This window comes from Panthera leo, chromosome A1, assembly GCF_018350215.1.
Source record: "Panthera leo isolate Ple1 chromosome A1, P.leo_Ple1_pat1.1, whole genome shotgun sequence".
In the NCBI taxonomy this organism is placed as follows: Eukaryota; Metazoa; Chordata; class Mammalia; order Carnivora; family Felidae; genus Panthera; species Panthera leo.
Genome location: NC_056679.1, coordinates 81,535,103 through 81,552,736, shown reverse-complemented (window position 1 = coordinate 81,552,736; position 17,634 = coordinate 81,535,103). Strand labels below are relative to the sequence as shown.

At 58.7% G+C, this 17,634-nt stretch overlaps 1 protein-coding gene across 1 annotated transcript; it reads right to left on the bottom strand.

Moving 5' to 3' along the window:
- Positions 1 to 4,950: 4,950 nt before the first annotated feature.
- Positions 4,951 to 17,378, bottom strand: LOC122199638 (coagulation factor X-like). Its single transcript, XM_042904871.1, has 8 exons — positions 17,296 to 17,378; positions 15,583 to 15,743; positions 12,180 to 12,204; positions 11,175 to 11,288; positions 9,459 to 9,590; positions 8,458 to 8,711; positions 6,508 to 6,625; positions 4,951 to 5,621 (listed from the first exon to the last, which is right to left on the bottom strand). Exons 1-8 carry the CDS (start codon positions 17,363 to 17,365, stop codon positions 5,062 to 5,064), a joined length of 1,434 nt encoding a protein of 477 aa, XP_042760805.1. The 5' UTR covers positions 17,366 to 17,378; the 3' UTR covers positions 4,951 to 5,061.
- Between the last annotated feature and the right edge of the window lie 256 nt (positions 17,379 to 17,634).

Sequence of the window (17,634 nt, the reverse complement as noted above, 5' to 3'; positions counted from 1 at the left end):
AGTCTGAACTAGGTTTCAACTCCTGGTATTTCACTCAAAAGTATTTGAATCAACTTAACATTTCTAATCCCTTTAAAAAGCGCTCTCTCTGGCGGACCACGTCCACCCTTGCGGTGGTGCCTGGGCGGTTAGAGCCGCGGCCACTGCGGCCACTGGACCTGGGGCGGTTGGCCTGCGGCGGCTTCCAGCTCCCCCGGGGAGACCGGAGACAGGCCGGTTGCGCAGCTGAGGGGTTGTGTGGCTTCCGCGCGGGAGGGTGAAGAGATCAGCCTGTGGAAGGACATCGTGTCCGCCCCTTCGAGCTCCCTGGGGCCTGTGCTGTGCGCGCCATGGGGAAGACCAGTTTGGGGCCTCTGCTCGTGTGAGCTGCGTCTTCAGGAAGGCGGTGGTCCAATGGCCGCTGGGAGTCCGCCCTCCAGCCTTATCTCGGCCCTGCTTGGGGGGGCGCCGCTGTTACTCCACTCAGGATGGAGGCACCAGGGTGGCGACTGACCACTGAGGGGCAGAGCGGAGAGCGCGGCCTGAACCAGCGGCTCCTGGAACCGTCTGGGGCCCGCCCTGGGCGCAGCCTTGCCGAGGCCCGTGTCTGTCTCCTTCCTGCCGGTGCTCCTGAATTTTTCTCTGAGTGCCTCTGGACGGTGTTCCCCTTGGGTTCAGTGGCCTGTGGGGCCCCCACTCAACATGCCCTGGGTGACCATAGCATGGCCACGGGGGACTGGGAGAAGCAGCCCCCCTGAGCAGGGGCTTCCCAGCTGTCCTTGCCAGTGCGAATAAGCATGGGTTTGGTCTGCCCCCGAGCCGTTGGGGGAAGTGGCGAGTTTGGCTCCAATCTCGGGCTCGTGGGAAGGACTGGGGAGGCGGGATGGGACAGGGAGCTAGAAAGGTCAACTCAGCCCACCCAGCACGTACTTGCTAAGCACTTCCACATGCCGGGGTCTGGCCGGGTGCTGGGAGCTGAGCAAGAAACCAGACAGGTCCTGGCCGCGGCTGGTGGTGCGGGGCCGGGACCTGCCGAGCCATCCCTCACAACGAACCAGGCAGAGCGAGGGGGCCGCAGAGACACCATGTCAGACACCCGGGGGGGCCCAATGCCACGGCTGCAGGGCCAGCGAGAGTGTCCCCCTGAAGTGGCTCTCCCTCCGAGGTGCGAAGGGTGGGTAGGAGTCCTCTCAGGAGCTAGAGGCGTGGGAAGTGGGGGCATTTCAGACACAGGCAAAGGATGGCAGGGAGCAGCCTCGGGGTTCTTAGATCTGCCCTGGAGGGACGACAGTGGTGAAACAAGGCTCCAGGACGAGAGCCCCCGACCTGTAGCTGGGCTGCTGGTGTCAAGCGTGGCCGTGTGGCTACGTGTTGGCCATCAGGATGCAGACAGAATGGCCAGGCCGCAGCTCCCGGGAAACTTCTTGAAAGACAACTGGTGTGGCTGTTTCTTTGTCCCTTCCTCCATCCTTCTGCTGGGGATACAGGTGTGATGGCTGGAGCTCTGAGTGCCATTCTGGGACATGAGGTTGCATGTCACTTGAGGGTGAGTGGTCACGGCTGGGGTATGCTCACCTTTCTTTCGTTTTCTTCCTTCGCACCTCTTGATTTCTTGCCATTGTGCCGGCACCGTGACGCATTTACTAAAAGGGACATACAGTGTCCATTTTCGGCTTTTATTAGAGGGTTTTCTGGCCACTCCTCTTATCCACAGCCCTTCCAGAATGAAATTCCACAAATCCCCTTTTGTTGCAGGTCCTGTGATAGTTTCGGGTTGTGTAAGATCGGACGCGGTGCCACAAACTGCCTGAGGTCCTGCATAGGTCTCTCTTACAGACAACATGCTGATCAGCCCAACACGTGGGGGTGTGTGCTCCAAAGGTTCTGACCAGAGGTGGGGTGGGCCGTCGGGACCGTCGGAAGCCCCAGTGGTCAGAACAGTGTCCCGGCAGCACAATTAAAACATCAGAAGAGAGACCTTAAAATAATTTTAATGATACACATACCCAACCCAATAGATCCAAAATAATATGGTTTCAATGTGCCATCTTCATTTAAAAGTTACAAAGTTGGGTTTATGTCATTACTCCTGTGTGTGCACAGGGTGGGGGTGCTGAGGGAGAGCAGGGCAGCGAGGGGCTGGTGCGTGGGGCTGGTGGGGTGGCGGCGACTGTGGGGCAGGCTGTGGCTCCAGGAGGGCCCGGAGGGACACCACCACTTCCCACGTGTGTCACCAGTGAGAGAAGCAGGAGGGCTCATCACGCCTAGCCCCGCCTGGCCTCTGGGCCTCTGGGGAAGGGCCGAGCCGGGTGGAGCAGAGGCCTGAGCACCACGCGGCCTGCCAGCCCACGGCCACCAGGGACAGGTCTGCAGACACGGGCCTGAGGACACGGGGCTGCTGAGAACGCCCCCAGCCTACAACACACACCACCTCACCGCATACAGTCAGTGTCAGTGTCTCCGCGCTGCTTCTCTTCCGTGTCCAAGGCACAGGGGGCTGAGGTGAGGTGTCGAGGACCCTGGAGCTGGGCGGGCCTCCCAGGAGTGAGGTCAGCAGGTCCCGTCCCAGGAAATGGGGACAGCTGGCATCCCGCAGGCGGCCGTGAGTAACAAGGCTCAGGGGCTCCCACATGGGCAGCTCTGGGCAGGGGACAGTCACCTGGAGCTCACCTTTCAGGTCCCTTGCACGGGGGGCACACAGGAGGGCAGGGGGCTGGTCAAGAGTCACAGCCTGGAGGAGAGCACATAAGGGGGTGTGTGATGGGGAGAGAAACCTGAGCCCAGTAAGCAGCCTTCGGGGGCTTGGAGTGACCCCAGGGCCACGGGCTGCCTGGGGCCCAGCACGGAGGCCAGTGTGGCAGGACGGGTCCCCGAGGCAGCGTGGCAAGCGTTTCTGTAAAGGCACAGAGTGGACCACAGCCTGGGGCTTCGAGCCAGGCAACCAGCGGACCCCGGGGGCGTTCTGTAAGAACCGAATGTGTCCTCAAACCCGAGACGCACTCAGCACCACGTGATGGGGGAAGTAGCAAGTTTGGTTTCAATCTCAGGCGCACGGGAAGGACTGGGGACACATGGTGCACTGTCAGCATCCTGGCTTCGGGGGCCTCACAGCCCATGCCACGCGGGCTCCCCATTACTGGCTCCTCTCATGTACTGACTCCTGTGGACGGTGTTGCTGGGGGAAGCCACCTGTCCTGTCTGTGATGAAACAGTCATTTCTCTGCAAAGTTGAGACTCCAGGAGACTCCAGGGTTTGGTGTCCTCGGTGACCTGCTTCAATCAGGGATTCCTGCAGTGGAATTGCCCCTAAACGGAAACCCGGGCTCACCTGCCCTCTGATCTGGTAGTTCCGTCGGCCTCCCTTGAACAGGCCTGGCCCTGGCCTTGGCCACGCCCACCCTCCAGCGAGCCCCCCCCCCCCCCCCACCTAACTCAGGCTGGGCCTGTGGAAGCCACTCGGTGTTTGGGGGCGACAGTGACCCTTCAAGGAACAGGTGGGGGTACGGAGCAGATGGGGTTCATGGCATTTGTCCTGAGACCTCTGCCCTCTCCCTTGGGAACAAGAACCACATCCGCCTTGTCCCTTGCGGCTCCTGGGCCTTGTGCCCGCTGTCCACAGGGCCTGGGCCCCACCCCAGCCACCCTGCCGTGACCCCGTGTCCCTGAGGGGCACTCGATGCTCGGTCACAGCCGACCAGCCTGGTGAGAGGGACATGTGCGCCAGGTAGCTCCTTTAGCTCCGTCCCTAGGCAGATAGCATCATGGAGGGAGGTGATGGCGGCGGGGCACAGGGGACAGCAGGTGCCCCGTCATGAGTCCCAGCCCTCACCGCCCTCCCCACAGCGTCCCGTCGTCTCCTCCAGGGCCTCACTGAACGGATTCTCCTTCTGGAAGAGAGGAGGAGCCGCCAGAGGGAGGCAGCGGGGGCACACCCTTCTCTCTGGTGTGCCTCAGTCTCCCCCTCTGATGCGCATGTGAGCCCCATCGCCGCCCCGGGCCACCAGTGAGAGATGGGGGCGGCCGCAATCCTGTCTGGGCCCCAGACCACCTTTGACCTCAGAACCCATCCAGGGCTCGGGGCGCACAGAGCGCTCAGGTGCGTGGCAAACCCGCAAGAGGACAGCCTCCCTGCCACGCGGCCTTGGGCCTTCTCTGTGCACCTCTGACGGCCTCTGGGAAACCATGTGTCCGCTCACATCGATTTCCCTAACCTCGCGTTGCCTGCTGTTGACAAAGCACGCTGCCAGCCTGTGACATTTGGGGCATCTCGGTACTGGCACTTTGAAACTTTGCTCATCGCAGTTACGCAAAATGCAAACTGGGGGGGGCGTTTGGAAAAGGGTTTTCTAAAGCACTTTGCTCCTCATGACCGCAGGCTGGGGACCCTGGCGGGAAGGGCTGGCCGTGCAGAGCAGACGGGCCCCTCCCCCAGACCCCACAGCACACAGGGCGCTCGGGGCTGCTGAGGAGTCGCGTCCACACAGACTGGTTTAATCTGGGGGCCTGGGACCGTTGCCCCTGGGAGCACACGAGCCACTTGCGGGACAGCGGATGGCCCCCCGGGCGCGTCCAGCGCAGGACCAGCGGGAGGAGGAGCCACTCAGTCCACGCAGAAGCATTGGGGCCAGTGAGAGGCTCTCAGAAAGCCTTCCTGGGACCCCCGCCCCGCCCCTGCTCCCAGAGCCCCCGCCACTGCCTCCCCAGTGTCCTGACCACAACCGGAAGAGCCTGCTGTCAATGGGGGGGGGGCTGTCCTGGGGTGTCTGGACTCCTGTCCCACCGTCTAGCATCTCTTGACGGCACTTCCCAACTTGGAGAGGGAAAGGCTGGCTCTGGTGCCCAGAGGAACGTGTCTTCCACGGAGCGAGGAAAACACCAGGGTAAGGAATCCACACAGGTGGCGCCACCGCAGACAGGAGACCTGGTCCGGGCGCTGCCGCTGAGACCGGCCTGTGCAAACACAAACGAGACACCAGCAGCTGGCATGACTTTAATGGGGGTGGGGCGCAGGGCCCCCCGCTCGGCCTTGGGCCGCACAAACGAGACACCAGCAGCTGGGGGTGGGGCGCAAGGCCGCCCCGCTCAGCCTTGGGCCCCGGCTCTGGCCCTCATGGACTTGTCAATCCACTTGAGGAAGTTGGTGACCTTGGTGTAGATGCCGTACTTCCCTTTCCGCGCGCATCCTTCTCCCCAGCTGACGATGCCAGTGACGAAGTAGGTGTCCTTGAACCGGGTGACGTGGGGGCCCCCGCTGTCCCCCTGACAGGCATCCTCGGGGTTCGTGTCATAGCCGGCGCAGAACATGTTCTGGGTGATGGTGAAGCTGCTGGACAGCTTGCACGTGTTCCTGTCCACGTAGGGCACCTCCAGCATCTTGAGGATGGCGGATGGCCGGCCCTTCTCGTGAGTCTTCCCGAACCCGCTCACGATGCCCGTCTTCTGCGCCATGAGTGTGGACTCGGCCCAGTCCTTCTGGGGCAGACAGGCGGGGGCCACATTCCTGCGGAAGGTGATGGGCGTCCTCAGCCTGATGACAGCGATGTCGAAGTCATAGGTCTCCCGGACAAACTTGTTGTGCTTGATGATCACGTCCACCTCGTGCGCCACCTCGTTGCCCTCCTCGATGCCCGTGTCCCGTTCACCTGGGAGATGGTGAGGACATAGTGGCGTTCAGCTCGGGGTGGGCCGTGCACTTATACGTGCACGGTGCTTTTGAGAGTAGCGGTTATTTTTTTTTTTTTATTAAAAAATGGAACATGGTCACTAGAGACTCTGAAAGATAAAATCGTAACGAGGCAAATAAAGATGACTTTCAGTTTCACTCCCCAGGGGCGACCGCCAGCCGCACTTTTAAAAGTGTGGCCAGTACTTCGGGTGGATACTTTCTGAGCCTGTGCCGCGCGGCAGGGGCACCTGGGGGCGGAAGGCTCTGTGCCTGACCGGCTGGCCACGCTGTCCAGACGGCTGCCTGGCACCGGGACGGTGTCCGGTCGGAACTGGGACGTGCTGAGTGTCAGCATCAGATTTGTCATGAGAACACAGACTCAGAATATCTCGTTCTAGTTCAGAACTGATTACGCGTTGAAACGATAATATTTTGGATATACTGGACTAAGACATATTGCTAAAATTAATTTCATCTATAAACTTTGAAGCTGCCTAATAGGAAATGGAACTAGAAAATTAAAAAGCACATGGATGGCCTGCATGTGTGGCTTGCGGTGGATCTTTGCTGAACTGGTCTAGAGTCTGGAGGAGAAGGACGGACGTCACAAAACAGCCCCGCATACGCAAACACGAGCAGCAGATGCTCTGTGCTCGGAGGGCTCCGGAAACCTTCCCAGAGGAAGGGGCCCTGAGGGGAGGCTCGCTGCGCTGGGCCTGGACACAGACGGCAAGGGGGAGGACCGGCCCTACCCCTGCCCCCCGCTTTCCCCTTCTCCGCCCTCCCTCGCCTGTGACCCCCCCCACCCGCACCCCCACGGGGTTCGGCGTGTTAACTAGTGTCTCCGAGTGTGGCGCACTTACCTACCCTCACCTTGAATCTCTTGGCCTGGTGCAGACAGTGCGCTGCAGTGAGGATGTGGTACTCGCTCAGGATGGTGCCGCCGCAAAACCCCTCATTCTCTTCGTTGATGAGCAGGGCCTGTGGGGAGCACGCAGGAGTCCCCCCCCGAGGTTGGGACTGACCTCTGGGCTCCCCTCCCCATCGGGAACGCAAGGCCCAGGGCAGCGCCGGCCTGGCCTGCACACCTGCCTGCAGCGCGACCCCTCCTTTTCTTATGTGTCCCGTGGGGCGTGGTGCCAGCGTGCTCTCGGAGACCTCACCGTGGGGCTCACGGCCGGGCCGCAGCCCCTCCCCAGGTCCTCCCCCCGCTGCTCTGCGGAAACCGCAGCTTTGGGTGGCTCCTTCCCACAGAGCAGCCAAATGGTCCACCCAACAGACGTCTGCAGGGACGCCGCTAGTGCCTGGCGCCTGAGGGGCTTCTGGCTCGCTTCAACTTTCTGCTCCTGGACCCCAGACTCCTTCTTCAGGGAGCCGTCCTGTCCCTTCCAGAGCTGTCACAGCACTCTACAGTGTCACCCGTAGAAAAACGATCGTCGTTGTTGATAACCTTTGCCAGCTACATGGCTACGGATTAGCGCACAGACCAGGCGGGCGCCAGTGTTTGGGGAGAAGCTTCTGGTATCTGGGACGGCCCTCCCCCGATGGCCCACAGATGCCACCACTCAAGGGCAAATCCCTTGGAATCCACGGGGCTCCCCCTGTGGGCAGCTTTCTCCCCGACAGGATTTGAGAGTGAGGGCATCGCCCCAGGGAGTGAGCGCTGGCAGGCCCAGGCGGCCCTGCAGCCCTCGTGTCCCTTCTTCCCCAGAGAACCGGGCTGCAAATCTGGAAATGGCGCACTTTTTCCTTTTTATCTAGAGAGTTCCAGCACGTGGCTGGCTCATGCCGGTTGGGGAACAACAAGGTTCCAAGTCTGAAAGCGTTCCTGAAGACCTTGGTGACCGGCACAAAGTAGCAGGGCCAAGGGGCGTCAGTCTTCCCCAGACCTGGACCCTGACTCCTCTCCTACACATGATGGCGAGGCCGCTGGACTGGGAGAGCAGGGCTCTTGCGTCCCCTGGAGAGGATCCCACCGCCCAGGTCCCCGCCGCACCCCCCCCCCATCCTGTCTGTCTGTGGGGGGCCTTCCAAAGCCCCCCGAGCTCCACGCAGGCCCGGGGCCACTGAGCTCCCGCCAGAGCCACATCGGTGGTGCTCGCTCAGCACACACCAACCCCGTGGTGACCACACGAGCGCATGCTCCCCTCTGGGCCCCTGATAACGTAGGGCTGGGAGGTGGGGCAGGTGAAGAAATGCGTAAAGGGTGGTGGTGGCTCTGGAGGGTCTGTTGTTGGCTTTGGGTACTAAGCATTTCACGCCCAGATTCGCCAGAGACAGCAGGCGCCACCCAGTCAAGCCGAATCAGATAAGCATCCAATGGCTTCTAGCACCAACCCCTGTTGTCTTTGGGACACATTACAGTAAAAGTTGTTCATTGTTTGTCTGAAACTCAACTCCAAGCATGAGACCTGTGTTACTTGTTCATCTGGAAACCTCCGTCCAAACCAACGACCAGAGAGCGTGGATTGCAAACAGGTGGATGTACTTCTCCCCAGATTGCTACCCGCCTCGTTAGCACTGACCAAATCAGAGATGAGACCGAGGGACAGAGTGTCAGCCTGCCGGTCGGAGGGGCAAACAGAGGGCTGGCCCCCATCAGGCAGCCACTCCGCCCGCTGGCCTGAGCCTGCAGCCCGCGCTGGGTTCCGGGGCTCCTCTCCTTTCTGTCTGTCCTTCATGGACACACACATGGGATTGGACGTTGGGTGGGGAGGGACAGGGCCCACTTCTCACCTCAGGCACGCTCTGCCCCAGAGCCAGCAGGGAGTCCCCACCGCCCACCGGCACCGCCAGGCCCGCTCCGCAGTCACCTGCCAGGGACACTCGCCATCTGGGCAGTTCTGCCCACCCACGATCCGGATCAGGTTGCTTGAGTCCTCCACGGGGCTGGCCTCCGTCTTGTTGAAGGGCTGCAGGTACAGAGGGCTGTCGGTGGGAGGCAGGTCTTCAGGGTGCTGGTCCTGCACGTCTGCTTCAGAGGCTTCAGAGGGACCCTCACCGCCATGGGCGGTCTCGGCTGACCTCCTCCTGCGTGTCGGAGTGTGTTTCCCACAGGGGAAAGGCCCTGAAAGAACACGGGCCGGCCTCAGTGAGCAGGACCCCCTCCCCCCGCCCTTCACCCCCCCAATGGAACTGTCCGCCCGGCCCACAGGAGGAGGGAATAGGGAGGAACGTGCTGGTAACAGAGGTCCCGCCCCAGGTGATGCCACAGCTGTTGGTTGGGCGGGGGCCGGCTTTGAGGAGCGCTTGGGGCCACCGTGAGAAGCAGAGGAAGCTAAGAGAGAGAGCACAGTGGCCTCTCAGTGCTCCAGCCCAGGCAGGCCCTTCCGCAGAGAAGAGTGGTTGGACCGGAGCAGCGAGGACCCCGTCCCCTTGCTGGGCCCTGCCCTCTGTGAACCTCTAGGCCAGACTCAGGGCCCGGCTTTTGTCACAGAACATCACGGAACATCACGGAAAAGGAAGCCTGAGGGCTGTCACTTGGGGCCCGTGTGGTCTAATTGTTCTCAGGGTCCTCGGCTCCCCCTTTGGCTCCTGCACCCTCCCCCCCCCCCCCCCAAGTCCACGGCCCAGACACAGTCAGGCCTCGCTGCCCCGGACATGCTCCAACTCCCGGGGCAACAGGACGTGCCGTGATCACGACCATTTCGTGGCTCCTCAGGGTCTGCCACGAGCCCGGCGCTGGGCAGAGCGCCCCCCACCCCCAAGTCCCTCGACGTCTTCACCTCCCCCGGGGAGTCAGGCAGCGTCACTGGCCCGTTTCTCAGGCGGCTCACAGGGCCTGCGGTCCCGCTCCGGCCCACGCGCCTCCTACCGGTGGAGACGCAGGATTTGCCGTCATCCGCGAGGACGTAGCCGCTGGCGCAGGCGCACACCACGGAGCCCTGCTCCTCACTGCAGAACTGGTCACAGTCACCGTTGTCCAGGCTGCAGGCTTTCCGCATGGCTGCGGGGACACGTGTAGGCCCTCAGGACTGGCCGGGGACACCGAGGCCGCAGGCAGCCGGGAGGTGGGACAGCAGCACCAGGGCAGATCCACCCACTGTCAGCCTGCCCCCCTTCCCCGCTGCAGCAGAGGGGTGGCCACTGCACGGAACCGCGCGAGTGGGACGGGCCCCTGGAGCAGGCTGGGGGCCAGGGGCTCTGTGTGCAGGCTTGTCCCTGCCCTGTGGCTCCCTCACCACATGGGGCCAGTGTGCTGTCTGCCGGGCCCTGGGCGCCCAGACCCGCTCCCCCCCGCCACGGGACCCGTGTTCAGCCCTAAGAGGGGCACGCGCCTCCCCCCACAGCCCCACGACCAGTGTGTGCCGGCTGGCACGAGGAAGGGCTCTGGGGCCACGGGCCAGGCGGAGCACAGCAGCGTGGCCACGGGCTGGTCCACTGAGGCTGGAGGGTTGCCTTCGGAATAAAGGGTCTGGAACTGGTCTGGAACTGGTCTGGGAGACTGGGGTCCGGGCCCCGGCGAGGCAGCAGCAGAGACGGGCCGAGTGCTTTCTGTCACCAGCCGTGTGATTTGGGCAAGTGCTTTAAACCCTATGGGCCTCTGTTTCCTCACTTGTAAAGTGGTGGAGGCCACACCGCCTCCCAGGTCATGTGCAGCTCCTGACACAGTGAGACCGTGGCTGGTTTCCTGGGCCTTCCAGGCCAGGTTGAGCACATCCCCCATGGCTCAGGGGCTCCGATTCTGCCAGAATTGCCCACTGTCGCCAGCACACGCTCAACATGTGACCGCACACTGACAGCAGCGGCATCACCAAGACAATTTACGTACATTCTGCCCCTGGGGTTCTGATGAATAAATAATTACAGTGAGAGGATCACCGTTAGTGAAACTTTAGAAAACGCCCAACGGCTCTGGTTCAGCCAGATGGGGAGCAGGAGAGGATGCTCTGGGCTGCGGGAGGGATGACGCGGGACCGAGATCCCCGTCGGGGACGGTCCCACAGTGATCCCAGCTCTGAGCACTTCCTAAAGGTTACGAATTAAGTAATCTGAAAGAAATGTGTATCTTTCTTCTTAATGAAAACTGGCCTAATCTGAATCTAATTTTTATTTTAAAAAATTAATGGCCATACTCACCATGTTAGGAAAACTCTTAGTGACTTTTCCCTGTAGAATTCACTAAATGTATCAGATTTGTATAATTGGACAATTGCGGACATTCGGAATTGACATCTGCACTGACAAACCCAAGTGGCCGATTCAGAGCCGCTGCCGGGGCCACAAGGAATTTAAGAAGATGGGTAGCACCACCCCAGGTCTCCGTGTTCCTGGCCACACGCTCTGTGGCTGCAGCCCCCTCAGAGGAACACAGAAGGCTGTGTGTCTCTCATTGTATCTAAAACCCAGTGGATTGTAGGACACACTTTCACTTTGTTTTTGCTGTTCCTACAATGGCACAGCACAAGGGAACACAGACTCTACCTCGGAAGGAACCCGAGATGTTTTCCTTAGGGGTTTCAGCTTCTTCCCTCGTTCCTGACCCTTCAGGCGACCCTGACCCGAAGGTACACCAAGAAAAGGAACTCACACAATTCACAGTTTTTGCCTTCGTATCCTTCCAAGCAGGTGCACGTGTATCCCCCGAGGCTGTCCATGCATTTGCCCTGGTTCTGGCAAGGGTTGCTTTCACACTGGTCTCCATCTGCAAAGACAGGGTTTGGGGACCTGAAGCTTGCAGGCAGCTGCCGTCATCAAGGAAATGGCTTTGCTATGTTGATCTTGGCACACATAGTTCAGGTCGCTTGAACAAGCTTGAGGCTCTTCCTGTCTCCCTGTAAACATTTCTCCCGGCTGGACTTCATTTTACCCCCAGCCTTTGCGCTCTGTGTACGTGATGCTCTTATCTAACTGGGTTATTGATAAGCTTTTCTCTTTCTGCTAAAATGTTTGACTGCCTGTTTTCAACAGTGAGGAGCTCTGGGCTGGTGGCCAGGTGGGACCAGCTGGAAGAAGGGAGGATGGGCGGCCGCCCGGCACCTGTTTCTAGGCTGGACAGCGACAAGACAGGTGTCCGGGCGCCTCTTCCCAAATGGTCTGGAGGTAGAGCAGGAGTGTGGAGGCTGCTGGCCAGCACTGACAGGGGCCTCACACTCCTCGGTGCGTTTGGACAATCTGATCTAGAGGCAGGCCCAACTGCCATTTGGGGAAATTTAAAGAATGTTAGCAGAATGAAACACGAGTCATGATTGATACCATTTCACAAGCTGTGGACGTTCCGTCTTATTAGAAGACCTGATCTTTGTTTCTACCTAATACCTTGGATTTAAAAAATGATGAGACAGGTTGATGCTCCAGTAAGGCGAGCTGATGAAATCCACGTTCAAGTAACAAAACCGGAACCATGACATTTACCCCCCAAATAATCCCACAGTAACTACTGGGGAAACACACGGAGAGGGAGAGTCTTAGGTGAGGAAGCTATAAGCAGGAGCAGAAGGGAAATTCAGGAAGAATTGTCAAAATTGAAATGCCTTCTCCCCCATTTCAGTGTCCGAATGAGCCCCAGTCAGTATTAAAATAGAAACCATCTCACCTTTGTATTTATTCCAGAATTCAGTCTAAAAGGGAAAAAAGATTTTAGAATACATTAGGGAAAACACAGACATTTCACACTGAGGACAACCATAACCTCGTCACTCAACCTCAGTAGATGCTGTCCCAAACGGGGCCTTTCCTGGTCCGAATTGCTCTAACACTATGGAGTCTGACAGGGAAATGTTCAGATCTGCGTCTGTACAGATGCGGCTTCGATTGTCTCAGATGCACCATCTCTGTTGAATATCGAGCATTTATTTTTAATCTAACCACCGAGAAATGGATTGTACCAAGAATGGTCTGCTCTCTTTGCTACCCCCAAGCTGACCAATGAATGGTTTTAAGTTAAATACCAAAGATTCAATAAGGGATCAGATGCTTGGTGGTTAACCATGTTAAACTGAAAAAATGGTTAATTGGTAATTAGTTAAAATAGGACACCAAGACCCTATATTACACTAGAAAATGTTCAGTCTTAGAACTTGTTTGCTGTGTTCAGTAGTTTGAACAGGGTACCCCCTGCCCCCCGCCCCCACTGCCAATTCAGGTGCAACCTCAGAACGTGGCTTTAACTGGAAATAGGGTCTTTGCAGATGTAACCAAGGTATGCATCACGAAGAGACCACACGGGCTTAGGGTGGACCTGGAACCAGTGGCAGTGCCATCAGGAGAGACGGAAAGTGCTCAAGAGCCACGCGTGGAAGCAGAGCAGAGACCTGAGTGATGGGCCTGCAAGGCTGGCAATGCCCAGAAGCCGGGAGAGGGCACGGAGCACATCCCCCTGAGACCACTGATAAAGGAAGCTTTCCACTTTCGTGTCGGCGGGCGTGCTTCCGGGTGCCCAGGGAAGCTGCACTGTACCGTGTTCCAAGGTCAGCATGACTGGGCAGAACCTCTGAGCAGGGGCTGTGTTTCCACCCCCAGCACACACTGTACATCCCTTTATTAGCAACTAACCTACATTTCAGACTAGAGAGTAAAAATCTCCCTACTGCCACCTGGCACATACTGAAAGCGTAAGACAAGGTTTGGAATTTTCTGGAATGCTCTTCATCATGATGGCTTGTACTTCTTGATGTAGCAAGAAACACGTATGACCCTGTTTCCTGCTCCTTCCCTGGAGCTCTCTGCTTCCGGAAGACCATGCATCCCAGCAGCGGCCCTCTCCTGGGCTCTGTATTCTAGAAGTTTTGTACATCTGTGTTGACACCTTCTTTGACTGGGACTTGCGGCTGCCAGGACTGTGGGAGAGTGAGTCCCGTTGTTGCCAGGCCCCCAGCTTGTGCTTAGTTACAGAAGCCCCAGGACATGGATATGCTGTCTCTTTACAGTTCGCTGAAGACATGATCACACAGCAAAACTACTTCGGTGTGCAGTTCTGTGAAATCCGACACACAGATTTGGATACGCACCTCCACTGCCCCCTACATTCACAGCCCCCGATGGCTGCACCCCTGGCGCCACCACAGCCGTGACCTCCGAGAGGGTCATACAGATGCACCGACGCCCTCGTGAGACTAGCTTCATCCAGATGATGCCTCTGACCCTCGTTGAAGTCACCATGTGCATCAGTCGTTTGTTTATGTTGTGGAGTAGAATTCCACCATGCCGTGGCTTGTGGGTCCCTGCACCAAGCGGGGACAAGGGCGAGAGTTTGGGGCAATCCAGGTTTTCGTGTGAAAGGAGTGGTAATTTCTCCAGGGTAAGCACTCAGGGGTGGGGCCCAGGCTACCCGCACCTGCACCACGCTGGTCGTGTCCCTGGTTCCAGTTCTGCACGTATACAGTGGTGTCTCCTCATGGCTGGAGTCTGCACTTCTGTGCCAGCTGAGGATGTCGGGTGGCTCCTGTGCACATTTGCACTTCACGTGCTCTCGGGAAGGTCTGTTCTCGCTTCCGCCCATTATAGTTATCACTTATTTATTTTCTTTTTTTTTTTTTTTAATTTTTTTTTTAACGTTTATTTATTTTTGAGACAGAGAGAGACAGAGCATGAACGGGGGAGGGGCAGAGAGAGAGGGAGACACAGAATCGGAAGCAGGCTCCAGGCTCTGAGCCATCAGCCCAGAGCCCGACGCGGGGCTCGAACTCACGGACCGTGAGATCGTGACCTGAGCTGAAGTCGGACGCTTAACCGACTGAGCCACCCAGGCGCCCCTATTTTCTTCTACTGAGTTGTGAGAGTTCTTTACACATCTGAGTACAGGCCCTTTGTCAGATGTGTGATTTGTAAATATTTTTTTAGTTAATAGCTTGTATTTTTAGTCTTCCGTGTCTTTCACAGAGCAAGTTTTCAATTTGGAATAGGTCCAATCTTTTTAAGTTTGTGTATTTATTTTGAGGTACAGAGAACATGAGCAGGGGAGGGAGGGGGAGAGAGAGAGAGAGAGAGAGAGAGAGAGAGAGAGAATCCTAAGCAGGCTCCACACCGCCAACACAGAGTTCAACATTGTGCTCGAACCTGAGCTGAAACCAAGAGTCAGACACTTAACCAGCTGAGCCCCCCAGGCGTCCCTGGAATAAGTCCAATTTACTCACTTTCTCCTTCATGGGTTATGGTTTCAATGTTGTGTCTAAGAATTTTTGCCCAACTTCATGACATGACAATTCTCTCCTTAAAGTTCTATGTTTTACCTTTAGATCCTCGATCCATTTTGAGTTGACTTTTGTACAGTTGTGAGACTGAGGTCAAAGCGGACCTTGTGTGTGTGGAGATGTGCCGATGTCCCCAAACCATTAGTGGAAAAAGACACTTCTTCCTTCGCTGACTCACTTATGAACCTTTGTTTGTATCAATTGGCCATATTTCTGTGGGCCTGTTTATGGACCTTCTGGTGTGTCCCGTGGATCTAAGCACCTGTCCCCTTACCAGCAGCACACGCGAATGCCCCTGTGGTTAGTGAAGCTTTGCAGTGAGTCCTTGAATTGGGCGGCATGATTCCTCTTTCTCGAAATGGTTCCAGCTACTCTCATTTCTTTGCTTTTCCATATTTCCAGTTGTGGAGTTGGCTCATGGGATGTTGCTGGCGACGCACCAACTCCGGGTGTAGCTCTTGGGTGCCCGATGTCAAGTACAGCAGTGGCCGTGGATTTGGGTGAAGACTGTGTGGGCTCCGTGTCCCCGTGTGCCGCCCAGCCCGGGGAGGTGCAGTGAGGTCGTGAATAATTTTTAAAGTGAACACCATATGTTTTAGAGTTGATTTAATAAAGCCTCTGGAAGTTCTCATGACACTCCTAATGGACTGGGCCCCGCCCCACCCTCAGTCTCCCCACCAGAAGTATTCCCTGTCTCAGCCCCGCACACCCGGGGTACCCAGGTATGCCCTGGGCTCCCGGCAGGGGCGAGGTCAGCCTCCACCGAGGGGTGCACCCATCACAGGGCGCCTGTGCGCCAGCCCTTACCGTCTTGGTGGTGTCCTCGAAGACCTCGCGGGCCTCCTCAAACGAGCACGTCTCCTCCATACACTCTCTCTCCAGGTTCCCTTTCTTCATCTCTTCCCAAAACGAGTTGGCCCTGCGGACCCTCCCCAGGACGCTGCTGGCATGCTCCGGGGGAAGGAACACTAGCAGACAGGCAGGGACACCAAGCGGAGAGGGCCTCAGCTGCCTGCCTGCCCTTCCCCATCCTGCGGCGTCCGCTCACCCCCGCGCTGCAAAAGGCCCCTTGCTCGCGCCCCGAGCCAGCCCAGGACGGGACCCTGCCTGTTCCAGGCCCCGGGCTTCCCTCCGTGTGCAAGTCCGCTTGCTCCTTCCCCTTGCCGCCTCCCGGGGCCTCACTGGCAGCTCCGCGCTGGCCCCCCAAGCCCTCCCTGGACTCTCGCTTCCCAGAGGTCCTGGGGCCACCCTCCTGTGCCCTGCCCGGCCCCCACCCTTCCCGCTCTCAGCTCTCCGAAAGGGTGAGCTGTGGCGCTGTTATGATCACGCTCTACGACCAAAATAGGCTTTTCATCAAGGCCCAGGACCACACACGAAAACATGGCTTTGAAGAAACAGTTCTTATTACAAAGTTTTGTACTTGATTTCTGTTCTGCTTCACTTAAGAATCCCCCTGAATTGATTTGCGGCTCTCAGATGAATCCCCACCCGCCCGCTGAATGGTCTTGGATCCGAGCATCTCGGAACCCCTCCTCTGGCTGCGCCCGCCCTGCCCTCTCTCCACCGTGCACCGGGACCCCCAGACCCTCCTCCACCTGCGCCCACGTCTCCAGCTGCGCTCTCGGTGTCTCACCACCTTCTCTCTCTCCACCGTGGACCAGGACCCCCGACTCCTCCTCAGCCCCACACCCGCTCTCTGCCTTCCTTCTTGCCTCGCCCTCCAAGTTGCTCTTCCTGGTTGCGACCTGCATTCTGAGCTCCGCCCCCACCCTTGATGGTTAGCCCTCAGCTCCCCACGTGCAGGACTCGACTTGGAACCCGGGAGCCAGGCGGTCTCGATTCAGATACAGTTCACTTGCCCACTATCGGCAGGTGAGGATTACGACGTGTGTGTCTCAATGTTCAGGTTGGTACACACTAGGTGTTGCTATACACTAGGTTTCTCTCTTCTCACAGCCTCCCCGTCCCCCACACACCAGGTGCCCTCTGCCTGCCCCACGGGCCCTGTCCACCCCCCTCCATCCAGGACGCAAACAGCTGCCGGGCCCCTGCCCACCCCCAGGCCCTGCTCCTCTGGCCTCCTCTGGCCTTTCTGGAAGTTGCAGAAGCCCCCCTCTGTCCAGCCTTCAATCAGGCAGTCCCTTCCCCTGGCCAAGCTGGCCTAAGGGTGGAGGCACCGGCTTGAACCTCATTCTCTTTCGGCCCTGGAAGCTCCTCCCTGCCTGTGACCGCCCCCCCCCCCCGCCCCCACCACTGGGCTCGCTCTGGCCGTGGAGGGGCACTTCTCTCCATCTCTCTTGGTCTCTCCCTCTTTCCCTGTTCACGGCTTCTGTGTGTGACCCGGCCTGCCATCTGGCTCCCCACCCACAGGGAAGGAGGCCACCAGGCCCAGCCATATCACGCCAGGAGATGGGCACCCACTCTCCACCCTGTGGAGGTGTGAGGGCAGCACCCTGGTTCCCACTGTCCCCCCTCTTCCCTGGGGGTCACCTCTGTAGTCTGTAGGGCGAGGGCACTTACCACTGTCCCCCAGGAGCAGGAGGCAGGTCAGCGAGGCGCTGAGCAGGACAAGGCACCGTGGGCCCGCCATGGTGTGGCCAAGAACGGCGTGTCTGTCCCTCCGTGACAGGCCTCCAGGGCAAGGTTCACGCACCCTGGCCCCGGGCGGCTGGTCGACCTTCTTTTATCACCGCCTCCTGATTGGAGCCTGGGCCGCTGAGGGGCCGGGGGCCAGTGACCTCGCGGGGGCAGGGCCACCCTGCAGATGCAGCCCCGGGGCGGCTGGGGTGGCCCTGGCATCATTGGGCACTCGGTCTGAGGGGCCAGCCATGGGCACAGGGAGTTCTTAGGAGAACAAAG